Source organism: Hylaeus anthracinus, unplaced genomic scaffold (assembly GCF_026225885.1).
Source record: "Hylaeus anthracinus isolate JK02 unplaced genomic scaffold, UHH_iyHylAnth1.0_haploid 12001, whole genome shotgun sequence".
In the NCBI taxonomy this organism is placed as follows: Eukaryota; Metazoa; Arthropoda; class Insecta; order Hymenoptera; family Colletidae; genus Hylaeus; species Hylaeus anthracinus.
The window spans coordinates 22,668,307-22,695,048 of NW_026534348.1; the positions used below are offsets into that span (position 1 = coordinate 22,668,307).

The 26,742-nt window shown below is 32.2% G+C and overlaps 1 protein-coding gene across 1 annotated transcript; it reads right to left on the reverse strand.

Moving 5' to 3' along the window:
- Positions 1-15: 15 nt before the first annotated feature.
- Positions 16-26,044, reverse strand: LOC128891201 (uncharacterized). Its single transcript, XM_054150520.1, has 8 exons — positions 26,022-26,044; positions 25,725-25,962; positions 7,394-9,275; positions 3,892-4,055; positions 2,938-3,103; positions 2,595-2,858; positions 2,260-2,481; positions 16-1,655 (listed from the first exon to the last, which is right to left on the reverse strand). The coding sequence occupies exons 3-8, from the start codon at positions 9,089-9,091 to the stop codon at positions 1,203-1,205; spliced, it is 2,967 nt and encodes a 988-aa protein (XP_054006495.1). The 5' UTR covers positions 9,092-9,275; positions 25,725-25,962; positions 26,022-26,044; the 3' UTR covers positions 16-1,202.
- Positions 26,045-26,742: the final 698 nt, after the last annotated feature.

Here is a 26,742-nt window from a genome sequence, read left to right on the forward strand (position 1 = left end):
AGATAATATTCAGGATCGTGCTATAATTTAATTCTATTTTCGTTAAAAATAACAATATTTCAGCTTTATCAAGAGATATACTTTTGCGTCATTCAATACTTAAATAATGCGTATCACGTGTGTTAATCAAACGGAAAATCACTAATTTCATGGAACCGATAGATAAGATTATTTTGTCATTTTAATGAAACAAAAAACTTAGCCAAAGACGATATCTAATAAGATTTAGTAACGATAAATCTCTCTTCTTCTTATTTTTGTATCGAAATCTGGACTGCTTGGCGTGGTCAATATGACTAGGCAAAAAAATTCGTTGAATTACTTCCATATTTCATTGTTTTTTTGTTCAGTTTTGATAATTCCGTGATTGCCATTCTTCTAGTTTCCATAAGACAATTCCAAAGTAACCGATCGCTATATCTTTTCTACTGCATACCAAACACAATTAACTGCATCTTATTAGATTTTAAATAATTCTACACTATTAACATATGTACATTCAGTGTATGTTACATTTTATAAATATATTGACCGATAAGTACTGAAACTATTACTTGTTTAGGAAATTTAATTAAGTAATAACTGCGTAATGCACATTGTTAGATTGCTTTAAGGAGTTACACAACACTAGACCATCAAAATAAATGTTATTTTCACGATATTTTAGGGACAATACTATGTCCCTAATTAAAATGAATTTTATTCCTACGAATAAAACATATAATAAGTATTGGTCAAATATTTTGTATGTATACATTAGGCGCGAGTTATCAGTGTTTAATCAGCGTTAATCAAAAGTTGGGCAATATTACAATTTCTAGAAGAATATATATAATTTGAACAAATCTCTTTAATTTGAGAAATGAACATGTTTAAAATAAAACAGATTGTTTTAGCAAGCCATATTTTGATTATACATTGACATTTAATTGCAAAAAAGTTTATTTTCTTTTGTGGCGTAACTCCTTAAATTATAGCAAGGATTCAAACAATATTAGCACAATAATTAACAAACGAAGAGCGACCTGGGACAAAGTATGAATACTTTCCTTATATTCATCCTAATCACGATCCTTTTATACTTCGAAGCCACTGCTGTAAGAATGTTAAGAAAATTATATGGCAGGGGATCGATCAACATATTCGTCGTTTAATTTCGTAACGGTAATATCGGTTTGCTGAAAACACAGTTAATAACGAATTTAAGGTAAACAATCCTTCTCGCGTTCCATTTCGATAGGACCCTCGCCCCAGATCTTACGATTCTTCGTGTAAGGAATCAGTCCTACCAAAAGTCCAGAGAGAATGATCCAACCACCGGCCATGTGGAAGGACAAGTCCCAAGAATTGGTTACATCGAATAACCAACCGGCTAGTGGTGGACCAAGAAGATTTCCTATACCCTGACACAACAAACTAAGGCCATAGGCAGTGGTGAACCTTTCCAAAGGTATTAATTCTACGAGTATAACAGGTGTGAAGCTAAAGTTACTTGCAAAAAAGAGGCCAAATGCCGCCGAAGTGGCCATCAACAGATTGTAATAAGGAGTTAATATTGACATCATAATTGTTGCTATACCACAGGCGACTAAACACCATGTGTACGTTTTGCTGACGTTCATCCAGGGTTGGTCTCCCGCCCAACCGAGGCCAATCTGGAAACAATATCAAATTAAAACGATACTTTCTTAACATTTTTAAAATGAATCATTTTGTGAATTGTAATTAGTTGATTGCGGATGTTTATACAAATTCCTATTACTGCAGATATGGAAAAATGAAAGTGAATAATTAAAAAAGTGACATTGTACAATTTGTATTACTGGTATAATTTGTATAAAGGGTATAACGTGTGCAATTCATGTAATTTGTAATTCTTTATTATCTGGATAATTTCATTAATTTGAATTTCTTGTTTAATCGGAAAAACTCGTTCTAGTAATGAAAGTACATATTATTTTCTTAACGGTATAACGTGTATATTATTGTTGATATTTACTATGTATTTCCATAATTTTGCATATTTAATTTTGAGTTATTCAAATAATACAGAAATTATACATGTTGTACACGTTATACAAATTGTACAACTTTAGTTTTCATATAAATAATTAAATGCACATGGATAAAAGGATATATTTAACGAATGTTGAATGAAGTCAAAAGCGCAACTGCAAATAGATTTCCTTGTATCTTCGTTTGCCACAAATGCATGAAAGTCCGCAGTTTGGTAATCGGTAATAAAAGAAATCAACATACCATTCCTATTGTATTGGTGATGCCGATAATACTAAGGAGATTCGCAGCGTCAGATTCCGAGTAACTGTTTCTAGTAAGGTGTTCGGCGAGATAAAAGTAAGGCACGATAAACCAAGTAAACAACAAGATCGTTGACAGCGATAACAATAAAAAGTGTAACTCCAGGAACATTGAGAAGTCCATCATACCCTTCAGTAAATCCAACAACTCGCCGTACCATTTCTGAAAGTAAAACACCATTTAGTTATATCAAGCATGTATTTATTATATTAGTAGGCTACATATAAATGCATAAAATCCACAGTTTGATTATTACTTGTAACTAAGTTTCTCACCTCCTCATTTTCTTTCGCCAATGTAGTCATACTATTCCTATAAATATCGGGACAGCTACTGGCTCTTAATCTGTACTTGTGCAAGTTTAGGACAGCACCCCGGTACATGACGGAGTTCCTGTGAACTCTGATGTCTTTAAAATAGTGAGTATTCGTATTGAATTGTCTCCTTAGCCACGGAAGCGAGTCCGTTCTGACGACGCCACAGTTCAATTCCCCTAAGCGTTGTTTAGACACCGATTTTGATTTTCGCCCTTCAGCCGCCTAAGAAAATTAAGAAAGAATTCAGTTAATTTTCTTTACTTTAAACAATTAAAGAGATATAATGTTTTAATGTATTGACCGCGTGTTCGAATTCTTTGTCCAACAAAGGATTAGCCTCTTCAGATTCTTTTTTGGATATTTTTCTAGTTACGTTAGCTTTAGTGGAATCAAACGCAGATCCTGAGTGAACATTGCTCGCTAACTGAAGGTCCTCGACTTTTGGTTCGTCGTTTGCTTGCTTGATCCTTTCAGAAAGAACAAAATTACGTTAAAAGTTCGAAGACATTGAGCACTGCGTACTATTTAATTTTATTTAATTTTAATTTGATTTAATTTAATTGTAGCGGTGATATAATGTAACAGAGGTGACCATAGCTTTGAAAATTTACAAATTATTGTATTTCGAAATAAACAATGTTTAGTTGTAAATAAAATAACTGTTTTAGGATTCTGTTACGTTTATTTGGCTGATATTTATATTGTTCCTAAAAGGAACAACATCAATTTGATTTTTCCAACAGTTAATAATTACTGTAGGAGTTACTAAATAATATGTTATTATAATATAGGTAACAAAACATATGTGAGGTATTAGTTGTCATGAATGTAAGAAATAAAGAAACATAACCAATGGTATAGTAATGACTATTTGAATGAATGAGTAAACAAATTTATATTCTGCCAAATTATAATTATGAAATAGATATATACATAGTTAGAAATAAATATTGATGACTAACATCAAAAGAATTTATTACTGCTGACAAAATCGATGTATAGATTATTATATTATTCGATGGAGAATTTGATAAGATAATAACTAAATCACGAATTACAATTATGAAATAAAAATTGACTTGTAATATAATTGTCTAACATTGAAAGAATTTATCGTTACATAAACTGAATATTCAATGTAGCTTTACACGAATTGCAACTCGTGAATGTGAATAAAAAAAATGTCACTTTGACCACCTCTGAAACAGAAACTGAAATTGTGTTAATTAATGTAGACGTGGATGAAATTTGCAACCTCATAGACATGGTGACGACACTCTTGTTGCCAATCTCCCCCGCGGAATCGTGTAGGTTTTTGTCTGAATAGCTTCGGCATGCTAGAAGATTGGGATAGTTCTCCAGAATGACCTTGTAAAGCCTCGGATTACTGGCAAGTAATTCTAATACTTCCACGGGCACCTGTAATTCTCGAAATTATATATTTTATGTGACTTTTTCTCAGATTTTATTTTCAACGAATTTTTCACTTCTCTTTATAGAAATTTTATGTCTTGACGTATGGAATATCGAACTCTAGCCTCCAATCATAACATTAGTGCAGATTTTTTAAATATATACATACGAAAAAGTATAATTGATAAAATTGTATTTTGAATGTGCATGTTTTTTTGTTTCTCTTGCGAAAAAGCAATTCAGTGTTACGCAACTTGACACGGATGCCAGGAAAAAGTGCTAATATCACTGTTACGTAGATGTGATTATCACTACGACGAAAATTTCGGAAGATATATGTATATGGACCTTACATGTATAGTGAGTGCCATTTAATATTGTACATTTTTTGGTTCAGCTGATTTTTGCTCATAATATGATAAAATCAGAATAAATTAATGAAACTGATATAGAAGCATATAGTTAATGTAATATTTAAAATGAAGACAAAATATATTTAATTTTATGTAACATTACTAAAATATTTATTAAATCTACTAAATCTACTACATCTACTAAAATATTTGTTAAAAAATATTAAAAAATGGCGTTACATCAGATTTCTCAAAATAAGACTTCTTTTTCTGGCCACCACGAAATTTTAGAAACTATTGGTTTAATTGACGTCAAATTTATAGTGATGTACATTTTTAAATTTTATTTGGAGACACACATTTTGTTTTATATTGGCATTGTTTTCCTAAAGTAGACAAATTTTCCTCGCTATCTCTAATAAGATACCTCTTAGTTTCAACCAGCAATGCATCTACTTTCTTGAGAGTTTAAATATCAACAATATTAGTCTACCATTTGATTCCTGAAGATGCTAACTTCAATACTAGCGAAACGCCTTTATATCTTATCCAAATGACACGTTCTGCACTCAGAAGTTTACGTACATTTGTAACTATTCCTAATGTGATGGGACAAATGATTACTGTTAAAGACACTTTCTTCAATTACAGGAAAAAAATATTTTACGTGGAACTAAATTGAATAATGCATGAAACAATTGTATTTAACTCATGTATTGCATATAAGAACTGTATACAAAAGTTTGAAAACAGTCATTTGACCAGTTGTGGTAGGTTTAGTGTTAATATCAACCATAAACAATCCCACAAGTCCGTGCTACATTTCATAGTACTATTCAAGTTAACCCTTTGTAGACTTTCAGTCACCGCTAGGTTTTCTTTAGGTTTAATTTCTTTGGAACTCGAAGTGCCAATAAAATGATTGTCGTTGAGGCGAAGGTGACCTGATTCGCAAATCTCAAATTAGAGATCTCATTTTCGAAGTCAATATAATTTTAGCATCCGTGGCAATAGAATGGTAAGAAAGCATTTCGAGTTGTTGGTAGATACCAGAAAAAAGGACTCGAGAGCAAAGGGTTAATACGTGAAACATATCACTAAATGTTATGAAAAAGTGTAATCACCAAATATTTCCCCACCAATCTGGGAAAATCATTACATGATCGCTGTAAAATTGATCCCTTTTACATTAAATACGAACACAATTTGGAGCACGAACTCGTGAGCTAATACTTACACTAGTTTACAAAATAAAAAGAAAAACAAGATGTACATTCAATGCCACAATTTTTTTCTTATGTATTTTGGCCTACTAAACTCGAAAATCGCAAGAAAAAATTTTTCTATGGATAGGTTTTTTTTATATGAATTTTTTAATTTTTTTTCGATTTTTTTCTGACATACCTTCTTATTTTAGGCCATATCTCGAGTTAGAAACGTCCGATTGAGTCGCGCAAGACACCATTTTAAAGGTAATCGAATTTTCAACCATTGCTTTTCACATTATTTTCCAATCGGTTCAATAGTTTAAGTGTTACGAGCCAATATATGTATGAGAAACATTGATTTATTCGGCTAAAATAGAACACGAATATTTCTTCCATCGCCATGGAAAAATAGAAATTGTCAAATTATGTCCAGTGTCTTATTGTCTACGTATAGACCGCACTTTTACGAAGAAAACAAGCTTTTTTTAAAAAAAATCTATGGATAAATACCGGAATTAGAAACAATTGAGTAAAGGTACAAAAATTCCAATTTTACTCTGTTTTTGTATTTTTCTTCTATTTATATAGGAAATATTTATTTAATTAATTTCGATTAGAAATAATTTCGGCCTTTGCTTTGTCTTCTGTTATTCGTTGTGTTCGTTTCTCTGATGAGGAGCCAAATGTAGTCTCCCAACATTCTTTCATCCCAATATCCTTGATAGCGCTGCTCAATAGTTTAGGGCTTCTAGCTCGGCAGAGTATGAATTATAAGGAAGTTATTGAAAATTTGCTAATACATTATGCAAAAATGGGTATGGAATATACATCGTTATTCTATTTGATTTGACAAAATGGAAAAATTTATACATTTAATTACAATTGTAATTTCAACAGGCGTAAATATGTCGCCCAAAATTCATTTTTTATATTCTCACTTGGATTTTTTCCCGGAGAATCTTGGCGATGTAAGTGACGAACACGGCGAAAGGTTTCACTAATATATAAAAACTATTGAGCACTAACTATCAAGGATATTGGGATGAAAGAATGTTGGGAGACTACATTTGGCTCCTCATCAGAGAAACGAACACAACGAATAACAGAAGACAAAGCAAAGGCCGAAATTATTTCTAATCGAAATTAATTAAATAAATATTTCCTATATAAATAGAAGAAAAATACAAAAACAGAGTAAAATTGGAATTTTTGTACCTTTACTCAATTGTTTCTAATTCCGGTATTTATCCATAGATTTTTTTTAAAAAAAGCTTGTTTTCTTCGTAAAAGTGCGGTCTATACGTAGACAATAAGACACTGGACATAATTTGACAATTTCTATTTTTCCATGGCGATGGAAGAAATATTCGTGTTCTATTTTAGCCGAATAAATCAATGTTTCTCATACATATATTGGCTCGTAACACTTAAACTATTGAACCGATTGGAAAATAATGTGAAAAGCAATGGTTGAAAATTCGATTACCTTTAAAATGGTGTCTTGCGCGACTCAATCGGACGTTTCTAACTCGAGATATGGCCTAAAATAAGAAGGTATGTCAGAAAAAAATCGAAAAAAAATTAAAAAATTCATATAAAAAAAACCTATCCATAGAAAAATTTTTTCTTGCGATTTTCGAGTTTAGTAGGCCAAAATACATAAGAAAAAAATTGTGGCATTGAATGTACATCTTGTTTTTCTTTTTATTTTGTAAACTAGTGTAATTATTAAACAACCATTACTCTGTATGATTCCATTTGCCTTCATTCGTCTCAAGCTCACCTTCTCATTATGCTTAACAAAAGTAGGCAGGTTGACCACGCTCCTGAACTTGATGTCGCCATTCGTCGCGTGTGGATCCTCCGTGGTGGTGCTAAGAATCTGCAACAGATACTCGGGCGCGTGACCATTCTTCAGCATTCTCCTCAGCTCTTCGACACCAGGAAAATCGTCCACAGGGCTGGCCGTGGACCTGTCGCACTCGGACTTCGTGATGGATTTCTTGGGAGTGGTGCCGCTCTGCTTCTGCTGCTCCAGAATCCACCACTCGGGATCGCGCATCACCGTTCCGCACACGATCATGTTGAAGAAGGTCCCTGCCAGGAGCAGACAGGTGCCGCGCCAACCGTACTCCTCGATGAAGAAGGTCGTCATGGGGGCATAGACAAACGTACCGATTCCCGTGCCACAGGCACCGAGACCTACAGCTAACGTTCGCTTCTTGTCGAACCAATAAGCGATGCTCACGACCGCAGTGACGTAGCACAGACCCAGACCCAGACCCGCAATGACTCCAAAAGTCAAGTACATTACCTCGATGGTGTTGCTGAAGCAGCTGAGGACAAAGCCGAATCCCGAGATCAGGCCACCTACGATGGTCATGCTCCTGCATCCGTAACGGTCGACCAAGGCGGACATGATGGGACCAGACAAAAGTGGCACCGCCATGAACAACGACCCTATCCACGCGGTTTTCGATTTCGAGGCACTGAACTCGTGCAGGAACTCGATGTACAACAGCCCGAAACTGAAGGACACCCCGTCAGCTATCATGGAAATGACCAAAGAAGCCAGCACGACTACCCAGCCCCAGCCACCATCGGGAACCTTGGGTTTACCCTCTGCGCTTTTGCCTTTTGCTTCCTCCAGATCCAGAATACTGTCAGAATCGATGGAATCTCTGGAGTCATGCTGCCGATACCCTGGATTAGAAGTGATTATCGCTCTGGACTCGATGTACTTCTGATCGAGAGCCTCGATGCTTTTATCGTACGGGTGCGTCGCCAGGGACTCGCTTCTATTGGTGGGGCTTGGTCCTATTGTGAGGTTCGGGGAAGTCAGGTAGCTGTTGTCGATCGGCGTGGGGGGTATTCTGTCCTCTGTACAATCGGTGCCAGGGCTCAGTAGGTCAAGTTTGTCTTTCAGATCGTCGCCTAAGCTGAGGTCCTTGCTTCTGCATATTTCTGGAGAGGTGGTTAGGAAAGTGTCCTTGTCGGGGGACAAAGACTCGACGCTACAGTCGATTGTACGAGCAGGTGTGGATTCGAATAGTTTCTCGTCGGCTAGGCTGCTGAGGTCCTCGGTGTGGCCAGAGTCCTGGCAGGTACCAGAACTCTTCGTGGATGAGGCGACGCTGTGTGAATGGGACAATTCGATCGAGTCGACGGCGTCTGGATCGGGCGTGAGACAGGGTGTACTAGGAAAGACGGTGGGACTTCCATTTTGCCAGCCAACTATCGGCGCTTTTTTCGGTGCTCGATAATTCGAGTTCCTTTGATCCCTCAAACGATTGTCCGATTTTTGACAATGATTCAGATCCCTCGTTGTACTCAATTCGTCCCTTCTGATCACAATCCCCGAACCGTTGGCGTTGCTGCGAATGTCGTTGTTGTTCCAATTCCGCGCTGGTTTATACGAGACTGGTTGACCGTTCGATTCACCCTCTTTTTCGCATAGGACATTTTCGTTTCTATCGGTCATCGTTCTTCTAAATATAGGTGCTGGCCGAGTGGATCCAACGACGGGGCCAGCCCTTAAGCCCTCGGATCTCGCTCGGAAAGGATCGTCCGCGCCCCTCAGCTACCATAAGGACTTCCCACCCGATCTTGGATGGGCCACTAAACGACGGTCGTCTCAGCATGCACGCTTCGTCTTCTTTCTTGTTCTGTGGAAAGATTAACTGCCGGTTATGACCAAAATTACACGATGATAGTAATATTAAAGGATAAGTTAAAATTAGATGTTCAGAAAATGATCTTTGCAAAGAAAAATAAATACTGATCTTTAAACTTTGAGGACACCTGAAAAATTATTCATACATTGTATTCGATTGAGTGTCGAGGGTTATGTGATAGATAGTGTGAGCATGTGAAAAGAATGCTATGACTCTTCCCCTTTGAATCAACCAATTGTAATCATCTATTGGTGCGCTTGGTATTTTGTTTCACAGATATTTTGTTTTTATTAAACTACAGAATCCATGGCTATCACAGTTAGTGTATACGAATGCTACTAGCGATGGAGATCGCATGTTTATTTTAACCGTAGCGATATTATAGATGAAGCAGTGGAAACATAGGCCTGTATGTAAGTATAAATGTTACACTGTTAAGAAAGAGAAAAAAACCGCGGTACCTTATCTATCTCTCTGTTTTCACTAATGTTAATATAAAATGTACATGTAATTATTCAAAGTATAACCATTTGTCATTAACATAAAAATAATACAAAAATGCGCTGGTCGACAGAGTCAGGTAGGATACCGCGGTTTTCTTTCTCTTTCTTTCCTTACGACCAGAAGTTTGGATCCACTACTTTATGTATCTATAATATCTCTACGATTTTAACGCATGTATCGCGTCTTTTTTTATCAATTAAGTACGTTAAGTTGGATGAAATTACTATAAAACTTTTAAATAAGTAATATTCTTCAATGAAATTTTGGGAAAAGTCGTAAATTACTTTTACATGATTTACACTTTGTAACATGCAATTATCAAAGGTTCTGAACTTTTTTGCTGAAATCATAGGTTTAATTAACATATTACCAAAGTTAGTATTATCTATTTTTATGGTATGCATAAAGTAATTCTCAATGTAGAGGAAGTCTACAATATTCTAATACAGACAATCTCATTGCAACAACTGTCTTGAAACTTCTTTCACCAAGGTGAGTATATTATAGATGAAATGATATACTAAATGATATATGATATACTATATGATATACTACAATCTTTCTTTCAATTTATGTATTATTATTATCGTTCATCAATGATCTTGTAATAGTATTTTTCTCAAATATCGAATTGGATAATTAAAGAGTCAACACAATCTGCCTCTAAGACATGGATCTTGTATAATTATTTTTCACGACAAATGCTCAAGTTTATTGACTTTTGATTTGAAGACAAGATTCACATTATTGATCAATCTATTACGTGTTTGTAATCTCGAATGACGTAAAATTGTTTAGATTTTCAATGATTAGAATTTTTAATTTTATTTTCGTTGTTAACATTGTCTTAAAAGAGATTATCTAGAAGGATAAAAAAAAGTATGATAGGTGGTATGAAGAAACGAGGTCGAGATTTTCAAAGTCAACATCTATCATAACGTTTTTTTCGTGTGTCCTCAAAATTAAGCAAACATTAATATTAGAATGTTTTCGTTATAACGATCACCTCGTGTTTGTTAATTAAGTAACGGGCAGAGATGGGCAAAATTTAATAACAAATATGAAATAATAGAATATAATAAATGTAATAAACATAATAGAATAATGAAATATAGTAAGGCAATTAATCTAGAAAGTTTTCAGTTGCTCATTGTAAAATCATCCGAATGCCAATATTTATTTTACGATTAACGGATATTGAGTTGTTTATTCTTGTTATTTGTAATTCGAAATGTTTATTTAGACAAGGATCTCGCCCATCTCTGCCTTCTAATGATGTTTACACCAGAGTCTCCGCAACACTGCAAATATAATTTGCGTAAAACTTATCGTAACAAAGAGAAGTATATATACATATTTAGAAAAAAAGTATGCTTTAAAAAAATATAGCAAAAAAATTATACTTAACTAATTATACTTAATTAGTTAGAAACAAAAAATAATAATAATAGCTACTCACCAAGGAGGTAATGCAAAATGACTTATTTGCAGGTACACATGCGTGTTTAGGTGTAGGAATGTGCATGCGACAACTGAACGGTGTGAGCAATTAAAGAAATCGATAGGAGAAAATATTTAGTATCAGTTATCTAGTTATTAAGTACACTAATCGTCTACGCTAAAACAAGCAAAGCGTGACGATAGATCTCAGAAGCTATAAAAAAGAAAAAAAATGTTTAATAAGCAGTCTGAAAATAAACAAAATTCCTGAAGCATTATAAAAAACAAAAAAATATGAAAACAATGAAATATTAATTACTAAATAATTATTACAAAGCAAGTTGTTCATGCATAAATATAAAATAATAGTTCACAAAAATGTTAAATGATTAATAAATTATAAATAAATATGGGTTATTTACATTGTATTCTTACAATTATATAGTAAGTAGCATGAAATACAGTATTCATTATCCCTTACTACTACACAATACATAGATATATTTAATTAACATGCGATAAGTAATCATTTATTGAAGCTCTGAAATTAATTCTTAGGGGTAGTATATTAATATTTATGATTAATAAATTTTGGTGACAGATAATTTGTTGTATAGTACACGAAGATTTAGATTATTTATCGTACTTTAATTTTGTAGTACTTAATTTAACTTATTTTCCTATGACAAATTGTTTGGAAGTTTTTTCTCTAAAACTTATTTCATTATATAATGCTTAATTTATCTCATTTTGTGCGATAAATTATTTGTAACTTTTTTTCATTTTAATTCTTTATTATTTGTATAAACATTTCTTCAATGCCTTTTATTTCTATTTAAACAGCTCAAATGTTGTTGAATAAAGGGTTCATTCAACCTACTAAAAAAGTTACTGATCTAATTTACGATTATCTGAAGAATCAATAACAAAAAAAACCAAATCACGATTTTCACAATCTAGATTGAATATTCTCCACGCATTTCCACAAACTGTTCTAGTTTTTTCCCCAGTTCTGTCGCGTTATCAGATTAAAAAGTATTTGCGTTACAGACCTACAACATTAGCCTTTATCTCGTAACTCGAATAAACCACGCACGATCGGGCGAACATTAATCAAATATAAAACACATCGTTATCTGCGTGCCCGTTTTGCGAGAAGTGTTTTCTCGAAAGGCGAATTTCACTCGTCACGCAGGTAATACGTTCAATGACTTTGATCGTGTCAACTCGTAAAGGTATCATCCTGAAACGTTTGACCAATTAACACCTATACTATATAAATAAGGGATAGTCGACTTCAGGTTCGATAGGTCGTTTCGAGCCATACGGATCCGATAACGAATCACCTATGAGCAGTCATTGACGGGCTTCAGTGGACGTCATTCATGTTTCGACGAACATATTTTACATTCCGGGAATCTGTCACGTTTCAACGCATTCTGGATCAATGATACAGCTTATGAGTCAGAGTTTAGCGTCACTCGAATAAATTCTTATTCGAGACTCATACTGCATAATCGTTAGATCTTTTTCGTGCAAAGCTAAAAATTTATTCGCATCGTTACTCGAATAAGAATTTAGTTGAATAAATTCTTACTTATAAATTCTTACTTACTTATTCGAATAAGAATTTAGTTGAATAAATTCTTACTCGAATAACGATGCGAATATATTTTGAATCAAATAGCCATACGAATAAATACTTATTCGAATAATGATGCGAATAAATCCTTTTCGAATAACGATGCAAATAAACTTCTAACTTTGGATTAAGAAGAAGATATAATAATACTGTAACAAAAAAACCTAAGTCTGAAACAAAATTTAATTACTGAGCGGTAACTGTTGCAAATCTGTTTAATTGCATGTTAACACTCTCTTATATTATTCATTATGAACAACGAACATTATTTTTATTGAAACAGCTCTACCAAAAATGAAGCGTTTTTGGACATGCAAAATTGAGACAATTCTTTCAAAAATGATGTTTCAGGCACAAAGTCTATTGTCTATTGGAAAATTATGAATGAACAATTCAATTGTATAATAAACATTATGATTGGACAATAATAATAATAATAATTTTTAACCCACTGTTTGAGGGATACCGAATAAACAATGGTATAGAATCGATCACTTTTTATCAAATTTTGAAATGTCTTAAACAAATTATCTGTCATACCTATCTTTACGAATATATTTTCATAGAAAAACTAACGGTAGGCGAGAATGCCCTCTTCTCTTGAGTACGTCAAAGAGTTTCGCAATTCACGGAAACTGATAGACGTAGTGCCAAAAAACTGAAACCGCGTGATCGCTATAGGAGCGTGATCCACTAAAAGTCTTCTGTTGCCCAACTATTGATCTTCAATGTAATATCCGCTAATAACCGAAACTTCCTGAAATTCAGATCCAGTCTATTCCTTTCGTTAATAAGGGATGTACTCAAACTGGATTTCTTCCTAGTCTGGCTTTGTCTTTTAGTTAAATTCATTATTAAAAAAGATTTTGTTTTTTGTTACATAATGAAACAAAAACTGCATGATCAATAAATAATTACTGATGTACATAGAAAAAATATTTATAACCTATAATGATACGTTTTTTGTATGTTTTATAATCACGTAAAAACAATTATGTATATATTTTGGAACATATGATTCTTGTTACATTTCATTTATATTTTAAATAGGATATGAAGTTATTTTTAAAAGGACCTTCAAGTCATATTTAAGCTTAGATATTGACTCACATGAAACGTTTTCATCTTCACATATTGTCCTTAAAACCAAAAAGAAGTCTATATTATTATCAACTTAACAGGGATATTAATTTATGTATAATTATTATTACTTTTCAATATTATTTTCATTTAATAAAGAATAAGTCTACCTCCCAGATAGCACCGGACGTCCCATGGACGTTCATTTTATGTCCAGTTTACGACCAAACGTCCGACGTCCGTTGCCGGACGTCCTTAGGACGTCCATGGGACGTAAATTTTGTACGCCCGGAACGTCCTACGAAGGTCCATGGGACTTAAATTTTTTAGTTTTAGGGAAAAATACTTTTTTTTAAACAAAATAAATATTATTTATGAATATTATTTATAATATAATATTTATTCAATATGTAGAACAAAATATTTTTTTCTGAATATAAAATACACTATTTACAATTGTAAATTAATATTAATTAATTAATTAATATTATTATCCCAGATAGCACCGGACGTCCCATGGACGTACAGAGAACGTACAGAAAACGTTCTGGAAATGTCCAGCACCGGACGTTCCATGGACATACAAAAGACGTTCCTGTTCCTGTGCTACCTGGGTATAGAGTCGTTATTTAATATTCGCAACAGAATATTTTTTTCCGTAGATAAAACACATATTTATCTAATATTCGCAATAGAATATATGTGTGCACATGTAAAACAAAATGTTTATTCAATATTAGGAATACAATATTTTTTGTACATATGAGATGTGATATGTATGTAATATTTGGAACTATTCAGAATTACCTAGTAAATTAATTCTTCTAACTTTTCAAAAAAAACTTCAAGTCATTTAGACCAATTTCAAAAGAAGGAATTGTGTTTTAAAAAGTATCCGAGTATTAATGCGAGTCACTATATGTATAACCCTAAAATATGAGTCAGTTTAGCAAAGGAATTTATGGGTAAGTGAGGACGCAGGTTGCGGTTTGTAGTTCGAAAATCGTGAGTTCGAATCCCGCCGGAGGTAAATAAAAATTGAAAGATTTGTTTGTCGTCGTTTTTCATGGAATCCAGTTACAAGAAATAAATACAGTTAACTACAATCTACCAACAAATAAAAGAAAATATATAAAATTAAAGTTTAATTTTTCTTTAAATCTCAATTTTACAGAGAACGTTCTGGGAATGTCCACATCGGACGTCCGCAGGGACGTCCTGCGATGTAACTGGGACGTTCCAGGGACGTTCACAGGACGTTTAGGGGACGTTTGGACGTTATCTGGACGTCCCGAACGTCCAGTACCGACGTCTTATGGACGTATATAAGACGTCCCTGTGCTATCTGGGCTATGACCATGTATAATATATAAGGTCGAATTCATTTATAACGAGCACCAAAATTTCTTCGTTCTAATCATTACTTATTGTATCAGTGTTGAGTTAAATATACGTATCTCCTATATTTTAACCATTGATAAAATAATGAACTCGATAAAAAGATACAGTGAAAGCACAAATGTTACCTTAGACATAAAATATATTGTGATTATATAACTAAAGATTATTTATATTATAATGCTTCTGTAAATGGTAACACGTTTAACGACATACATAATTTATTCCACTCTAATTGAGAACATTGTATATTAAGAATACACACGATGTCATTAATCTTCTTATTTGAGAATCTTAAAATTGTGATTTCGTTTAAAAATTTCAACCAATTTACTTCTTACTTTTAGTAACCTTGTCACAAAAATGATCAATTATACGCGAATACACGAAAATTAAAATTGTTATTTCCCTTAGTTTACACAGAATATAACTTCGCTATATCTGTACTCGTTACAACACAGTTTGACTGTATAAAATAACGTAATCAAGATCAAACGTTAATTAAAACGCCGACAAAGCAAAACAAGTTGTCACGTCCAATCGATTATTTTGTGTGATGACATTAATACAGTGTTTCTTTAATACTGATCGTTAAGATATGTTTATGTTCCAAGTATTTGGATTCTCGGATGGCGAATTATTTTGAGAGAACTATGTCACTGGGTTAGCGAATTACCCTCCGTAAATGTGAAAGAAGCGCCAAACCAAGTGATTTATGGCCTTATCGGTATCGATGAAGCTACGATCGATGAAATCCGGCTGAGTATAAGCTACATTTACCTTTCCTATCCTTCTTCTCAGCAAGGTGTTTCCATTAGCAAAGCAGTCTTTAAATTGCAATGAAAATACTGATGAGCGATTTAAGAAATTTAACATTTCCGGAAAACTAGATTCAGAGATGGCCAAATTGTGTTGGAATGACAGTGTAATAATAAAAATAAAAACATTGTGAAGATTTATTCGCGGTGTTTATGATTTTTATTTTCTAGATTATAAGCAAAAGGGGAATCATTATAAATCATTAATGTAATTTTAACCTTTCCATTTCTAGTTGCTTTATACTCCACATCTTGTCTTTTTCTTTCAATATACTTTTAATTTTTCATTTTGTTTACAAAGAATTTTTCAGGGAGAGTTTCGTCAGTGTAATAGTGAAGGACACTTAAACATCATCTTTAATGTTAAATCGTAATTACATTTACTTTCATTTAAAATAAAAAAATCTGGTATATTACGTTTTATATATGATTTTTTATTCGATACAGTTTTATGAATATTTAATTATAGACAAATTCTTAATTCGTTCAACATAGAACATAACGTCTCTCTATAATTCAAATTTAAATATTTATTTAACAAGTAATGCATATCAAATTATTTATCTTGCATTCATTGTTCGAAATTTTGAAGTAGATACAAATTTTGATTATCTCTAACAAAGATAAAAAATCTTATCATATTGTAATATTGATGCATCAACAAATGATCCAGTAATGAGTATCGGGATTAAATTCTAAAACTGAAAACCCTACCGGAGTAGATATCGAAAATCCACTGGCTCTTAGCGTTTCCAAAATGTTTAATTCAAATACGACCCAAGTATACGTTCATCGTTTTGCAATTGACAAAGTGATCGCGTTGTACGCACTACGAAGAAGAATGATAGATAGTAGGTACATATGTATGTGGGAACAGAAACCGTGAAGTATCTGATGACACAGATCTGTCTTGTATGTACGTGTAATCTTTCGAGTAATTCCACTTAAAGTGGTCGTTTCGTTTGAGAACACAGCGTACAGTGGCAAATATTTCGAAAGATAACGAATCGGTTACGCATACATGTCAGAAGCCTATTTAAACTTAAAAATAGAGAAATGTAATATGTAAGAGATTAATCTTTTCACTGGTGGATTAATCAGTGAATAGGGAAAACCTGTGTGATGATTTATTCCTCGATTTATTTGTTAATAAAATTAACATCTATCGAAATATTCATTACACTGTTTCACGGTTTTGGAACTTGATAAGGACACTCTTTGAAACATAAATTTTAAAATACCAAAATTCGTCATGTGAAAACTATCTGAAGATAAGACATAAAATAAATCATATGTAAATGTGTATTGTTCGTATATAAAACGAACTACTATACTATAAAATATATAGTATTGTAATCAAACACTGTTACGCAGATTATGTTCAGTAATGATTCGTTTAAAAGGAGAAACACATGCAATTATTCATCAGATGAAAGAAAATGTTATAAAATAAGAATTAGGCTCAAATATAAAAGTATATAAATAACGATAGTGTCTTAGAGCAACCATATGTGTAAAAATGTATCTATACACCGATGAAATGTTGATCTTTTTGAATATTAAATAAAGAAATAAAAAATCTTACAGAATTGTCCATCCACGTAGGTCTAAAAGTTAATGTACCTGGTGCTTTTTTAACTCGACTAGAATGATATTATCTCAAGTATATTTAAGGGTAGTTCAAAGTTAAATAATACAAAATTGCAATTCAAAGTATAACATTGACCTCTTTGAATATTAAATAAGGATGTAAAAATACCTTACAGAATTATCCGCAGAGGTTGAAAAGTTAATATACCTGGTGTCCTTTCAACTTCTATATCTAGAAGAGTGTTACCTCGAGTATACTCGACTGCAGTTTGAAGTTAAATTGTAAATAAAGGTATTTCATTTAAAATTCGATGTTTCTTTGAAATTATTCTTGAGTGTTTCTCATGCATCTCCCCTGCGTGGCGCATGTTTTTCAACGAAATTATCGGATGATCGATTGTTCTTTCGACTTCCTACGAACCTTCATCTACAAGGTGTGGTCGTTGCTTTAAGGTTATCAAGAAGGGAAATAACACTGGCGTTATTAATTAAACGTCATGCGATGAGTTCTTAAGCGCCACTGTACTTACAGTTCAAGATCGTTAGCGATTTCGCTTTGCACGTTAACGGTGTAATAAAAAGACCAAGCATTAGATTCATTGTAAACAATTATAAAATGAATACTCAAAAGTAAAGTGAAACAATAAAATACAATAATAAAAGATAAAATAGAACAATAAATCAAATCAAATCAAGAAAGATGAATTTCGTGAATTTTAATCTAAAACTCGAATACGATTAATTCACGAATATGTATTTTTGGAGTTCTCATTACGTTGACGCATGCAAGATCGATACGGTACTATATAAGACTATTCCCAGTAGACGATACTATTATTCCAATTTTGTTCTGACTCGCACGCTACGTCATCGGTTAATCGAGTAAAATGTAGCACAACTCACAGGTCGAGTCGTTGATTTTAATGTTTTAACAGAAATCAATTTTTGTGAATGATATAGTGATATAGTAATATAGTAATGTAGTGATATTATAATATAATAATATATTGATTTTCGATTCCTGAACCGAATTATTATTGATACCTCCATGAAAACAAGAACCACACCCCCAGGAAGCTTTACTGACTACTTAACGAGATATGGAAAGAATTATCCATTTGTGAATTGCTACCTCGCGATCAAACAATAATGAAGAAATTTTATTGCGAGCGATTAGACCGTTCCAAGGTGCTGCTATGAGGAAAAGGATAAGCTTCGGTCACGCAGCCTGAGCTTTATTGCGACGAGCCAGTGCGAGACTATGCGTAGTAAAGTAAACATTAGAAAATATATGTATACAGATACATATGTATATAGAGTCTTGAGCGAAAACTTAAATCGTTTATATATTACTCTTAAACTTGCAGTGAAGTCTGTATTACTCTCGAACTACTAAGCTTCTTAAACTATGAATAGACACCCCAAATGGGGTCGCTTTGCGAAATCTTGGGATCGCGAGATTTTAATGTAAAATATTCAATATTCTCTTTTATTTATGTTATTGCAAAAAATGCAGTTTTGATGAAAACTATATTTTTTCTAAATATAACTATATTCCTAAAACTATATTTTTTCGTATGTATATGTATATATTGTTACCTAATCTATAAATCATCACAAACTATTTTCATATCTTTAATTTATGTTTTTTGGGTTGCGAAAAAAGTCACAATCATAAATGGTGTCGTGAATGAAAAAGGTTTAAGAAGCCCTGGTATAAAGGGATGATTACTCTTTACAATTAAAGCATTTAACTATATACATAAATAATATAAATGTATTAATTAATATTTTTAAGTTTCAGTGAGATTACTGATTCCTCATTCCAGTTCAAGAATTTCAATATAAATGTAATGAAATAAATATTGTTAAGTTTTAGTGAGATTATCTTCAAATTAATACATATGTTAACCACAAGAAAAGTAAAATAAGAATACAGCAACCAATGACCACGTTAAGAGTAAACAACTTTCATTTTATGACTCTTTTTGAATAGTAATAAATTGCATGATTTGCCAACAAAAATCAACTTGTTTTAAATTATCTTGTGCATTAACTTCTGTGGATAAACATTATAGAATATTAGAATATTATATAGTACAGTATAGTAGTATACTATTACTCTTAAATCTCAAATAAACTCTATATTATTCTAAAGATAGACAATGTGAACATTCAAAGAAAAAGAGATACAAAAAGATTATATAATAAAAGAATGATTCCTCTTTACAATTTAAGCATTTCATGTCTCCATTCAAATAACAATAAATTACACGAATTACCATGAAAAATCATCCACTTTTAAACTACCTCTCCATAAACATCCATAAATTACATTCACACTGCGTTATAAATCATTCATCTAGGCTAACTTTTGTTTCTTTTTCCAAATTTCTATGGAAGTCGTAAAATTGATGACGTAAGACGCGCAGCGGAAGTACGGAATGTAGTCTATCGCGATAAGGAGATTAGGCCACAAGTGTATTTTTCGGTGGCGCCACGAGGGGCGTGCATGGGTGGGTGGTATGTGTACGCACAGGACGATTCAGGAGCGCCTAAGGTGGGCGTTCGAGGGGAGTCGTCATGGCAACCGCCTGGTCGATTCCTACGTCTCTGGTCCGTTGGCGGAAAATCAACAAGCAGGATCCTGCTTTATCGCGATCCACTCGGCAATTAATCAACAGTGTACAATGTCTGCAAAAATTCACGATTCGCCGTGTATCTATGTACACGAATTATGATTGATTCGCTCAATCGGCAACACGCATTGCGTGTGTATGCCCACGAATCGTTTAATCGGTAAATGATCAAATGCAATAATTTGATACGAACATAAATATCACAATAGGCAAATCTAGATCCATAAGATTGAACGTAGTTATAGGTAAACATAAATATATTATTAATATTTTAATTACTACAGTATTATATTAATATTATTCACAACGTTTTGATCTTTTGTATGGAACTCTATTCAGTTATACAGGGTGATTGTTCAAATGAAAGAAAAAACAAAAGTATGAGTGTAAAATATAGTGGAAGGATAGAACAGAAAGAAGAATAATAATAATTTGTAACTAAAAGAGGAGAAAAATTCCGTAATATGTATTGTATAATTGCATAACACATGTAATTCGTTATCATACGCGTTGATATTTATTATGTCATTTTTGTTCGCTACAGGGAAAATAATTATTATTCTTCCAGTATGTAGTACAACAACTCAATTTATATCGTTGAATATAGGCTAGACATTGAACAATAATATCTTTAATAATATTGTTAATCGTAAGAATCTTTCAATTAGAATGTTTTATGTGGGAAGAAAATTTTTAATATCAAACATAAATAAGTCTATTTACATGTATAAATATATTTTATTATTATTATTATTATTATTATTATTATTATTATTATTATTATTATTATATAATGTATATCATAATTATATATTATGTATACATAAATATGGTCTTCTTAATAAACCCCAATGATTAAGTAGCGCAAAAAAAAATTATTTTTAATTAATCATGACTCATTTAATACGTAATTACTTGTTCATTATGAATCACGTAATTCCACAAACCAAACTTTAATTCTTATTAGTAATGGATAAACTATTGTTTACCTTATGTTCGTTGCTCGAAATGTTGATTTAGACAAGAATTTGATCTATGTCTACAAACTTTGATTGCACGTTGTAAAACGAAACTACTGTAAGGCACGAAACACTATGAAAATTAATATTCTCAATGGGATAGGTGGCTTAATACAGCTGACGTAAACGTTAGTTAGGCAACATAAAATGAAAAATCATGAGATTAATTATACCATTGCGAAACGAATCAACGTTGAGCGTCTCGGGAATGAAATCTTGAAACAATGAAGACTTATCGATGCGATTAATTATTTACACGAGTTCTATATCACGTTTTGTCGCGTCTGATAAGAGGATACTACAATGAAACGCACCTAACTCCCGTATTACGCGGCGCCTTTTTTTACACGGTTTTCTAAAAATAAAAACTTCGTTCAGCCATTCGTTTAAACACGACGTTAAACAAGGTGGTTTCTCATTCTTTGCATACATGAAGCATTCGTACTAATTAAGACGGGAAATCTTCAGCAGCAGAAACTTATTGTATCCCGAAGAGGACCAATAAATAATTGAAAAGAACAAAAGATAGAAAATTATTAAAATTCATAATTAATGAAAAAATTGTTCTGCCTTATTGCTCTTATTAGAAGAAAAATATTCTTTTCTTTTATCAGGATACCAATGGAATATAGCAAACAAAATCACATACACTTTATTACTTATTTCATAAGCAGTAAATAAAAAGTTGTTTCAAACTTCTTCGAAAATTAATCTGTGTGTTTGTACTAAATGCGTGCGATAGGAATTTCACGGAAGTGAGTCAGATATCGTGCGATTTCTTCAGGTTATCGGTAGACTGTTGGTCCTTACTTTTGTTCTCAATAAGGAACCAATCTGTCTGGCACAAAGCATTTGATTAAAAAGAAAAACAACGTTCTTTTGTGTTTCGTGCCATTTTACTTATTTATTATCGTGAGAACCGTATTTCTTGGCATTAAACTGTTTCCTTTGACCTAGATCTTCTTATGTAAAGGAAACTCCCATCAGTTTGAGTTTTATAACACATAAGATCGATTACAATAACAATGAATCAAATATTCATCTGACATGTACGAATGAAATTATGTGTGGAACGCGAAAATTGAACCCACACTGTATTTTTCGTCTTACACATCTAACAAGCTTAAAACTAGCTATATGTTAAGGGTTTAACGCGAATCGGTTATGACAATGCCTGAAAAACCATAAATTACGTGTACACTGTATGCGTATAATTACTAATAGTCGGAAAATGTTTGGACTAATCTAAGGAAGATTTTTTTTATTAAAGGAGAAGCCTTATATTATTTAATTTGTGATTTGTTAACTCTTTTATCAATAGGCTTGTAAAGAATATGATTTTTAATCATTTAATCATTTTCTACGGACTATGTCAATTATTGGTCCTTTTCAGTTTTTACAAATAATATTACGAGTGTAGAATCAAAGTAATATTGAAGTGAAAAGTAGAAGGATAAAAAAGGATTTATTTATGTATTCTTCAAAAATCTGCATGTGCGTGACTTGGCATAGTTACTGTACGACGAGGTTAGGTGAACTTAAATAAGCCAGATAAAAAGCCAGAGTTGATTTACCTCGAAGGGATAAAAACAAGGGATTTAGTTGAATTAAATATATTCAATGAAAGTCGCTGTAAAATGATGTAAAATTAATGAAAAATTGATGTAAACCAAAAATAAATATCTTGTTCTACGTGTGATTAATATATATTATTATGAGAGACTCCTTACTAATTCTTACTTGACACTTAATTTGTTGAATTGGTAGAGGGTGTCACAGATTTTGTTAGATTTTGTTAGATTTTGTTAGATTTGTAGATAAATTAAACAGAATTTTTTAACTTGCTTTTGAAAACTTTGTGTCTGTTGTCATCTGACAGGGAAAGTAAACTAAAATCAAATATCCACTCTCAAATACTAGACGAAAACGTATTGACGATTTGAAACAATATCTTTGTAAAAACAGAACCAAACATAATATAGTTTACTCCCTGATTATTTTTTCTTAATTATAAGTGGAAGTCTCATAACGAGTTACCAAAAATATTGTATACTACAATTTAATTTAACAATCCTATTAAACGTTTGCAAATAAATTCTCGCTTTATCATTAAATAAAAATAGTACCCTCTTAGTCTAGATGAATATTTATCGTCATACGTATTTTACGCTTTGAAACGTATATTCATATTCTTCAAAAAAAAAGTGAATGAAGTGTAATAACTTGTATTTACCACAAATTTTGTATAAGTCAGGGGATTTAGTTATTTAGTTATGTTTTTCTAACAATTAAAACTACCACTTCACACTTTCTAAATATTAAACGAGATTTAGAGGAAAGGATTAAGTTTTATACATAATGTATCTATCAATTTTGCATTTGTTAAGTCTTTACATTCGTTTAATTCTTACTTTACATTACTTTTCATAGCTCGGTTACCTCGGGATTGCTAAACCAGTACTGTAGCTACAACGAAACATAGCTACAACCCCTGACGGCGATAGAATTAATTTTACACTTTTGAAAGAATTCCACTATCAATTTTATCAGATGGCTCCAGGATTGCTGGCTACTTCACTGACTTCTACAGTACAATCCAGATAGACATCATGCATACCGTCACGGAGCTGTAGATAATACCATCGAACTTTTCGATCGATTATTCTGTGCTTTGAGAAGTGAAATTATTTCGTAATAACTTTACGATTAAATAATGAAATTCAATAGAATAATAAATATTATAAAAACAATATTAAGACACATCTAGCTCAAAAATATTTTCGACCTCTTCGATATACTTATATAAAAAACGCTACAATGTTAACAAAAATATTTTTAGATAACCCCTCTTGGTAAAAGAAAACCTATGCGAAGGTTGAACATAATTAACGTTACGAAGAAATAAAACAGAAAATAGCTTGTTTGAGACGGAAGTGGTGGTCACTATAAATAATTACAAATACAAATTTTGTACAAATATATAGAAAATATAACGAAAAATATAGCTTGTAAAACAACCTTGAAAATTGTGTATTTTTTGTGTACACTATAACATTAGGATACCTCGCAACAATTATTCTTTGGATTGGTATGTTTGAATACTATTATGATAAAAATGTATTACTCTACCGTTTTCTCCTTCAAAATATAGACATTCTATTTATGATGTAAATAAGAAAGTAGCCATAAAAAAATAATTACATCGTATTATAATATTCTCCTTAAAATATTACAACACTTCTAAATAACTCTTGTTCTTATTATCTAAAATAACAGAATTTATATTATATTATATATTTATATTATATATTTAGAATTTATATTATATATATATTTATATTATATATTCATCTAGATTTTATGAATAAATGAAAGAATATTTAAAAATGTTGTAAGTAAACACGCGCATATTTTAAGAGAACTTCAAATAAATCAGTTAATTTAAAATACTTATACTAATAAAGTATTTTAACCCTATGCTGCGGGCTTCTTCACATTCGTTGTGTTTTCTATTACTATAAAAAAAAAATGTTCTAAAATACGAAACAATTATCTGAGTTTTGTCGTAATTTAAAAATGATTTGTCTTAATAAATATTTCTGACAAATATTTTCGAAATTTTCTCGCGTAAGGCATTTCTGAAACATTGATGGATAACTGTTAAAAACGGTATTATTATAGCTTCAGTAGCTCTGAAATCTTTGCTTTCAAAAATTCTAATAACTATAGTTATTATATAGTAGTCGATTTAAGCAGTCATTCGGTTTACTACATACTATCGACGTACTTGTTTGTATGTATACGCCGTTGTAGTAAATATAATGGAAAATGTTACCACACACATGCGTACATGGTTCAAACCTTTCCCCTTTCACAAGAATTTTTTATCGAATTATTTCAAACGTGTATGGAATATTCAAAATTAAAATTACGATACTTTTAGTGGTGTAATAAAGTAGTAAATTGTTGCAAAATATTCGGAAATTTACTCATTGCTAGTTTTGTTTAAACTGATGAAAAGAATGAGCATTTTCACGCCCTTCTCCCTTTCAATGTGTTATAATTATATTACCTTTCCACAAAAATGAGAAAACGTATGTTAGAAATAGTATGTACTATAATATAACGAAATAATATTATACATATACTATCATATACTATTCCATATAATGGAATTTATAATAAAACTCTAAAGCCGACAAAAAAGTTTTCCATTCGTTCACACTTTTTAGCTGCGATGCTAATAATTAATGAAAACAAACGAACAGAGACTCGGCCCGTGTACGAAAATTGCCGAGCTGTCAACTTACCCACGAGGGATGTTCCCAGCCCTTCCGCGGTGTTTTCGTCGCCTACAAAGATAGGCTTTGAAGAATCGTTAAATTCACTAAAAGATTTACTGGAACGGGATTCCTTCGGTCGGCTCTCAGACGTGTACGGTTCCCCTCGATCGATATCCGCTACCGTCGACGGTCAATGTTGTCACAAAATGCGAGCTTTTCCTTTATTGCTTGTGCACAACCACTTCGATTGAACGCGCCCCGTGTACTGAAATAGAGAAGCGTTAGGCGCTGCCGTGCCGCTCACGTTACAATGGAAAGCCTCACCGAGTACACCTGCGACTGAAAAGAGGGCGCAAGTCATTTCTTCGATCGTTTACACACAGTGGCTCGATCCGTTTATTAAATTAAACCTCCAACTGCTAATAACTTATAAAATTTCCTAGTATGTAGCACTATGTTATCAACCATTAAAAAGACTGTCGTATTCTCTTTAAATGTTTACGTTTTGAAAATGTTCGCAATGTTTATTTAAAAGGACTCAATATTTTACCAACTAGTAGCTTATCGTCATTTTTGTCACTTCAACCAATATTTTGTCATTTATTCCTGAGATAGTATTGTATGGTCAGCCCGTCATTCTACGAATTATTAAAATTATGTAAATATTAATCGCAAACGATTTTAATAGATAAAATCAATATTGTAAGATACTATAGTATCATTATAGTAACATTATAATGTTGTCAAAATGTTGTTTTTCGTACATGTTACAACAAAGGCACTCGGTATGCAGAGATCGATTAGACACATGTAACTGTTGTTTGTTTATATGTAAATGCAAATCTATCTTAACACTTTATATCGAGTGATAGCATTTTGAAATATAATTAAATTTCATAGGAATTTTCATTTTGATAACATTAGTATTATACGATTATATATATTTATTTTATTTATCAGTATCGTTTTCTTAATTCATATAATAATGGGAGCATACGATGCAATACTATCAATAACAGATAAACTTGGCATGGCAAAGCCGGTA

Bases quoted from the DNA above. Each gene is read 5' to 3' on its own strand.
- LOC128891201 (XM_054150520.1), bottom strand. From the start codon at position 9,091: ATGACCGATAGAAACGAAAATGTCCTATGCGAAAAAGAGGGTGAATCG. The intron at 2,859-2,937 runs GTCAATACATTA...TAATTTTCTTAG, and splicing joins ACAAAGAATTCGAACACGCG to GCGGCTGAAGGGCGAAAATC. The intron at 1,656-2,259 runs GTATGTTGATTT...TATTGTTTCCAG, and splicing joins TCACCAATACAATAGGAATG to ATTGGCCTCGGTTGGGCGGG.